The 6,446-nt window shown below is 55.5% G+C and overlaps 1 protein-coding gene across 1 annotated transcript; it reads left to right on the plus strand.

The window, feature by feature from the left end:
- The first annotated feature begins 5,649 nt into the window (after positions 1–5,649).
- Positions 5,650–6,141, plus strand: LOC112596441. Its single transcript, XM_025342130.1, has one exon. It carries the CDS (start codon positions 5,650–5,652, stop codon positions 6,139–6,141), a length of 492 nt encoding a protein of 163 aa, XP_025197915.1.
- The last annotated feature ends 305 nt before the right edge of the window (positions 6,142–6,446 follow it).

The following is a 6,446-nucleotide window of genomic DNA, read 5'->3' on the forward strand; positions in this document are numbered from 1 at the left end:
AAACCGAATTGCTGGGGACAGGCCGCCTTTACTGGCCATGTTCGTGTAACCTTGCCACAACAGGGACAAAATATTTTCCTGGATGTTCGAGCAGATCGCCTGTACGACAAGTTCTCCTTCTACGGTTGTTGCCCTTCTTTAGGAGAAACGCGAGCCTCTTCCAGCCAGATGGATAACCTTCTTTACTGACTCTGGTAGTAATCCGCAACCTATGGACGACATATTTGGTGTACAACGTTAATTATCTTCCCGTTGCTATTATCCATACCCGAGCAGTATTTTCCTCTTCACTCTTTCCACCGACTTTGTTCCCCTTCGAATGGTAGAAGGGGAAATCAGTGGACTCCCGAGGACTGCGTTGTCATCGGCTGGTGGAGGAAAAACGTCCGTGCGTCCGCCGTACCGACTGCCATTGACATCTTACTTGTTGCGGAAGGACCTGGAACACGAGCAACAACGCGAGGTTTTCCACGCGGTCCTGTCGATTGTTGCAAGCACATCGATGCCAACACCTGCTTGTCTTACTTTGCGCGATAGCGTATTTCAGTCCTTCCGAGCTCCTTGTAGACGTTTGCTGCGGTCAGATCCTCACCGCTGGTTGAGTTTTGACCGTCGCGACGCCGGTGGATCTTTCAACCGCGCACCTCGTCTTAGCTCGCTTTGCCGCCGCGACTCTAGTTTCGAGCAATCTCGGCGTTCACAATAGGGTGGGGTTTTCGCGAGAATGAAAAGCGCCAAGGGCAAAGTCGCAGCCACGTATGGACTGTGGACAGCCGATGCCGCTGGTCGCTGTTGGCAGATAAGAAAGCAGTGCACCGCTTGGTCCTTTCGCAAGAAGGTAGATTCCACCGTCTTGCTGCTGATTCCCACCATCAGTCTTCCAGCCTCGCGCCCATGAGTTAGTGGGTCTCTCGTTCTAGAGGCTCTCCAGGTTTGAAAGACGATGTACTGATATTGACGTCGCTCACTGCGAGCCACCCCGAAACGTGTACAAGTGACAAGACACCACGGTAAGGTCACTGAGCTGTTCTTCCTACCCACGAAAGGCTTGGCGAAGTCCTTGCTTGGACCTGGCGTCTTAGAGTTGGGAGAGGTGCAGATCGTTCCCGAGTGTTGCAGCAGAGTCGCCCATGCCGCTGAGCGCGTTGAGTCTCGGTGATCTGCAGGGACCCTGGTCTCGACCCGCCCACTTAACTCAGCCTCACGAAAGTCTTCGGTTCGGCCATCGACATGGGCGACGCGTAGCAGCTGGTCTGGATCCCGTTGAGGCGGGCAGCACCTGAACTCTAGTCTCATGAATTCGGCCAGTGCGGCTCCGCTACCTGCTTATTGAAATATGCGCTCTCGGGTTCCAGCGCGCAGAGCCAAGAAGATTGATCGGCTAACGGAATAAGGGGTCGTAATAGCGCGACCAACGCCCGCTCGACCACATGCTGCGGAGCGATCCGACCGCTTTGCAGTGTTCAGGTTCCTGCAGATGAATTAATCTCTTCGCCCTCTGCGGATGCCGAACCCCACCCTCTGGCTGATGTTTACCTCATGTTTACCTCGCGCTGACTGCATTTTCTGCCTTGCATAAACGCATTCTCGAAACCAGGTCGTTCTAAAAGATTTGCACTTGAACACGCCTTCGGCTTGACCACCGAAGGTGCAGGCCGCCGCTATTGCCTCGCCTGACATTTAGACACCCTATCTTTCTTCCAGCATGTATAATCCTGCAGTCGACCAGCTCATGCAGCTTCCAGCCCAACCTTTGATGCCCTTCATCGGTATGCGGCAGAAAGCTGTCTCACCTTCTGGTTATCAGATATTCATTTGCATCACCGAAAGCAGCTGTCAAAGCGTACCAAATGCGACAACTTCCACTCTCTATCCAGTTCGGTATTCGTCCCTGATAAAATAGGGAACCTTCTGTAGTCCCCGGTTGCCGTTCCCAAACGCCCCCATCCCATCTCTGCCAGCCTGTCGGCATCTCCTTCCCGTCTACTTCGATAATGATGCCACCGCCTTGGAACGCAATCTGATAATATCAGCCTTACCTGAACCGGCGTAGGTCATGAGGGATTTCATAACGCTAGGCCTCCCAGTCATCATTAAGCTCATGTGGTCCTTCACACTGGAGCCGTATTGACCTTGGATTCATTCTCTGCTATTGATTTTGGTTTCTTTTCCGAACACCTCTGACCATTTGTTTACCTCTTCTGGCGGTGCCTGGGGACCGTACGCTGTGTTGATTGTGTGTAGTTGTTGGTCTGGGTGTGGCTCTCTCGTTCTCTGCTGCTTCAGAGTTTTCGATGTTGCTGCTGTTGGTGCTTTCTGGATTTCGTCAACTTGATCTGCCAACTTTCCGATGACTTCGCATGATTTGATGGCGGGTGCTGACATTATAAATCAGCCAGTAGGGGCTACAACAGGAGCGAACTCACCGCCCGCCACATGGACGGAGGTGGTCAAGAAAAAGGCGTCCAAGGCTAGAGCGCCGGTGCCTACTGCGTCGGCAGATAAGGGGAAAACCACAGAGAAGCAAGCACGCCCCAAAGTACGACCATCGGCGATACTTGTGAACGTCACTGCGGAGGACTTTCCGGAGTTGGCCAGAAAGATCAGAGGCGTGATCAATCGTGACGTGATTAGGGACAGCGTCATTGGCATGAGGCAGGCCAAAAAGGGTGGTCTTTTGTTTGATGTTCGGGGTGACCAGACTCGTGTTGAAGAGGTCCGATCGAAGATTGCGAGGTCCGCGGGCACGGACGTCGTGGTGCGTTCCCTCCAGCAGAAGACCATGGTGGAGATCCGTGATCTGGACCAATGGACCAACTCCGAGGAAGTGCTTAACGCAGTGGTGGCGGCAACTGGAGTCTCGGCTGAGGAGGTTAAAGTCATAAGCCTGAGGAAGAGGTACGGCGGTATGCAGTTTGCGCTGGTGTCGGACCCCGTCGGGGCATCCCGGGGAGTACTGAGAACTGGACGTATCCGGGTGGGTATGGTCAGCTGCAGGATCAGGTTGGCCGACCCTAGAGTCAGGTGTTTCAGGTGCCTCGCATTTGGGTACATGTCCAGTCAGTGCGGCGGCCCGGATAGGACAGAGTGCTGTCGGAAATGCGGTGAATCTGGGCACAAGGCGGCTCTCTGTACTGCTTCGGCGGAGGTAAGCAATGCGTTTTCGAAGATGTTGGAGGCGGGGATCAAGGCCGATCATGTCTGACCATGTCATGGCGTAGAGGAAGGTCGCGATCGCTCTGCTCAGCAATTTTAACAGAGCGATGGGTGATGACCAGCACTGGGTGCCCAGTATGGACGGCAAGTGCGCAGTGTACATCGCTAAAGCCTCCGGACTGATCGTTGCGGAATCTGGAGCCGGTGTCGGTTTTTCGTGGGTCCGGCTCGGGCAAACGATCCTGTTCAGTTGTTACTGCTCCCCCAACTGCTCAATGCAAGATTTTGATATCTTCCTGGGCGATCTGGAGGAGGCAGTACGGCTCCTGATAGCGGAGCCGCTGAACTTGGTAGTTGACGGCGACTTCAACTCACACTCGTCCGAGTGGGGTTCGGCAACGAACGATGTCAGGGGTGACCTGCTCTCCGATCTTGCCTCCTCGCTAGGCCTGACGGTGTGCAATGTTGGGTCGCGCTCAACATATAGGCGCGTAAACGCGGAATCGGTAATCGACGTGACTTTTGAGCGTACTCTCTTGGGCAGGCGCCCTCTGGTAACCAAGTGGACGGTGTTGGAGGACACGTTTTCCGCCAGTGACCATCTTTACGTGGCCTTTAATGTGGCGTTCTCGGCGGTGCCCGTCCCTGCTGGTAGCAGCGCGGGATTACGAGCTCCGGGCTGGGCCGTCAAGAGGCTGAATTCGGATGCGGCCAGAGTGTATTGGGATGTGGTCGGTTCTCCATCGCCGTTGCCGGTCAACGCCTCTGCTGACTTGCACGTCGAACGGCTGCAAGAACTTCTCCGATGGTCCTGCGACGCAGCTATGCCTCGCAGGTCGCTACCCGTGGTGAAAACAGCGGTCCACTGGTGGAGCGAGGATATAGCCAGACTGCGGAAAGCCATTATAGCAGCCCGGAGGCGCTATCAACGCGCCGGTCGTAGGACAACCCTGCAGGACCGGCAGGTGGAGCTGGATGCATATAGCAAAGCTCGCGCGGAGCTGAAGCTGGCCATTCGTAAGGCGCAAGAGGCGAGTTGGAGGGAGCTATGCCAAACTGTAGACAAAGACCCCTGGGGCGTCCCTTACAGGCTGGTTATAAAGAGGCTGGGTCGTCGCGCGCCAAGTCTGGACCCCGTAGTGTTGACAAGTGTCACTCGGGGGCTCTTCCCGTCGCTGCCTGCAACAGACTGGCGGAGTATCCCTGCAGAGTCGGAGGTTATGCCGATACTCATCGACCTATCAGACGACCAGCCGCGGGTTCCAGCCTTCACGGCGGAGGAAGTGGAGATGGCCATCAACAAACTGCCCTCAGGCAAAGCGCCCGGGCCCGACTACGTCCCTAACGAAATGATCAAATTAGTATACCAGTAATACGGGTTTCCAGGCGTCTTTTTCCAATGCTACAACGCGTGCCTCGCTCAAGGCAGATTCCCGGAATGCTGGAAGAGGGCTAAGCTCGTGCTTCTACATAAGGGGCAGAGTAAGCCTCAGGGCCTCCCCTCAAGCTACAGGCCGATCAGCCTCCTCGACGGAGCAGGGAAGGTGTTCGAGAGGCTGCTGTTGGAGAGGCTCAACACACACATTGGAGCAGTGGGTGCTCTCAGCGACCTCCAATTCGGCTTCAGGTGGTTGAGATCGACGACAGACGCCATCGAGGAGGTCCTCGGTGCTGCAGAGGCAGCTGGTCGGGGCGCAGTCCAGAACAGGCACCTGTGCGTCCTCGTGACGTTGGACGTCAGGAATGCATTTAACTCAGCTCCCTGGCAGCTGATTGATAGGGCGCTCCGCAAGGCGTCAGTTCCGGGTCAGCTGGTCGCAGTACTGAGGTCTTATATGAGCTCCAGGGTGCTCTCCTCGACGAGACCCATAGTCAACGGGTAACGGCTGGTGTTTCTCAGGGGTAGGTGCTGGGCCCCACATTGTGGAATCTATTCTACGACGGGGTCCTGCGCTTGACAGTCCCGGAAGGCATTAAGTTGGTGGCCTTTGCGGATGATGCTGCGGTAGTTGCGGTAGCGCATAACGCGCAACTCATAGAGGCGAAGCTTAACCCGGTGCTCTGTGAGGCCGAACAGTGGATGGTAGAAAACGGTCTGTAAGCAGCTTCCGAGAAGTCGGAGTGCGTGGTGCTGACAAAGAAGCGGGCATATCGGGACCCTGAGCTGTTTATACAGGGAAAAAGGATCCCCGTCAGGCGCACTGTCAGATACCTAGGTGTTCAACTGGACACCAGGCTGACGTTTGGTGAGCACGTCAAAACAGTGGCAGCTGGAGCCAGGAAGGCAGCGGCGGCAATCGGGCGGCTCATGCCGAACATTGGTGGACCATCACAGAGTAAGAGGGGACTCCTGATGAGCGTTGTGAACAGTCGTCTGTTGTATGGCTCACCGGTGTGGGTCGAAGGGGCAACAAGGATGAACAAGAACAAGGACTTGCTGCTACAGGCGCAGAGGTGCGCGGCCCTGCTAGGTGCTACCGCACTGTCTCCGACATGGCAGCCCTAGTCCTCGCTCGGATGCCACCCGCGACGATCCTCGCTGAAGAAACCGCGACGATCCTCGCTGAAGAAAGGAGGCTAGTAGCGGTAGCTCGGAAGAGTGGAGCCTTTCGCAGCCGACAGGTGTCGGAGGAAGACATAATACGGCGGTGGCAGGAGCTCTGGGACTCCACCCCAAAGGCGGCCTGGACGAAGAGACTCATCCCTTGTCTCAGGTCATGGTGGCACTTCGGGCCGCGAAGGATAAGTTTTCACATGGTCCAAGCCCTCACGGGCCATGGCTGCTTCCAAATGTACTTGGCGGCCAGAGGTAGGGCAGAGAGTCCTGCCTGCGTACTCTGCGACGCCGACAATGACGATGCGGAACACACGCTCTTCAACTGCAGCCGCTGGGAAGACAAGAGGAGGGACCTGGAGCGTGCTGTTGGCATGAGCGTCCTTCCGGAGGATGTCGGATATCTGTTGTGTGGTCCGGAGCGGGAGTAGTTGCCTGAAGATTTAGCAGCCAGGGGTCAGCTACTGGCGGAGGCGGCCAAACACGGTGAGCTGTTCCAAGCGATAGTGGAAGGCATCCTGGGTGAGAAAGAAGTGTTAGAGAGGGAGAGGCAGAGAGTCGCCCGTGCGCCCGTACCTTAAAAATTGTCGTTTATTGTTAGTTAAGCATGTTGTATTATAGGCCAAACGGCCAAAGTTTTTAGGGTGGTTAGAGGCCCCCACTATTGTTATATTGTTAATTTGTTAATTTATTAGTTGTAGCTATATTGTGCTAGGTCAGCATCTTACTCAGTAGG

Source organism: Melanaphis sacchari, unplaced genomic scaffold (genome assembly GCF_002803265.2).
Source record: "Melanaphis sacchari strain LSU unplaced genomic scaffold, SCAv2.0 Contig31_pilon_pilon, whole genome shotgun sequence".
Taxonomy (NCBI): Eukaryota; Metazoa; Arthropoda; class Insecta; order Hemiptera; family Aphididae; genus Melanaphis; species Melanaphis sacchari.

Excerpts from the sequence above, each read along its gene's own strand:
- LOC112596441 (XM_025342130.1), top strand. The coding sequence starts at position 5,650 with ATGGCAGCCCTAGTCCTCGCTCGGATGCCACCCGCGACGATCCTCGCT.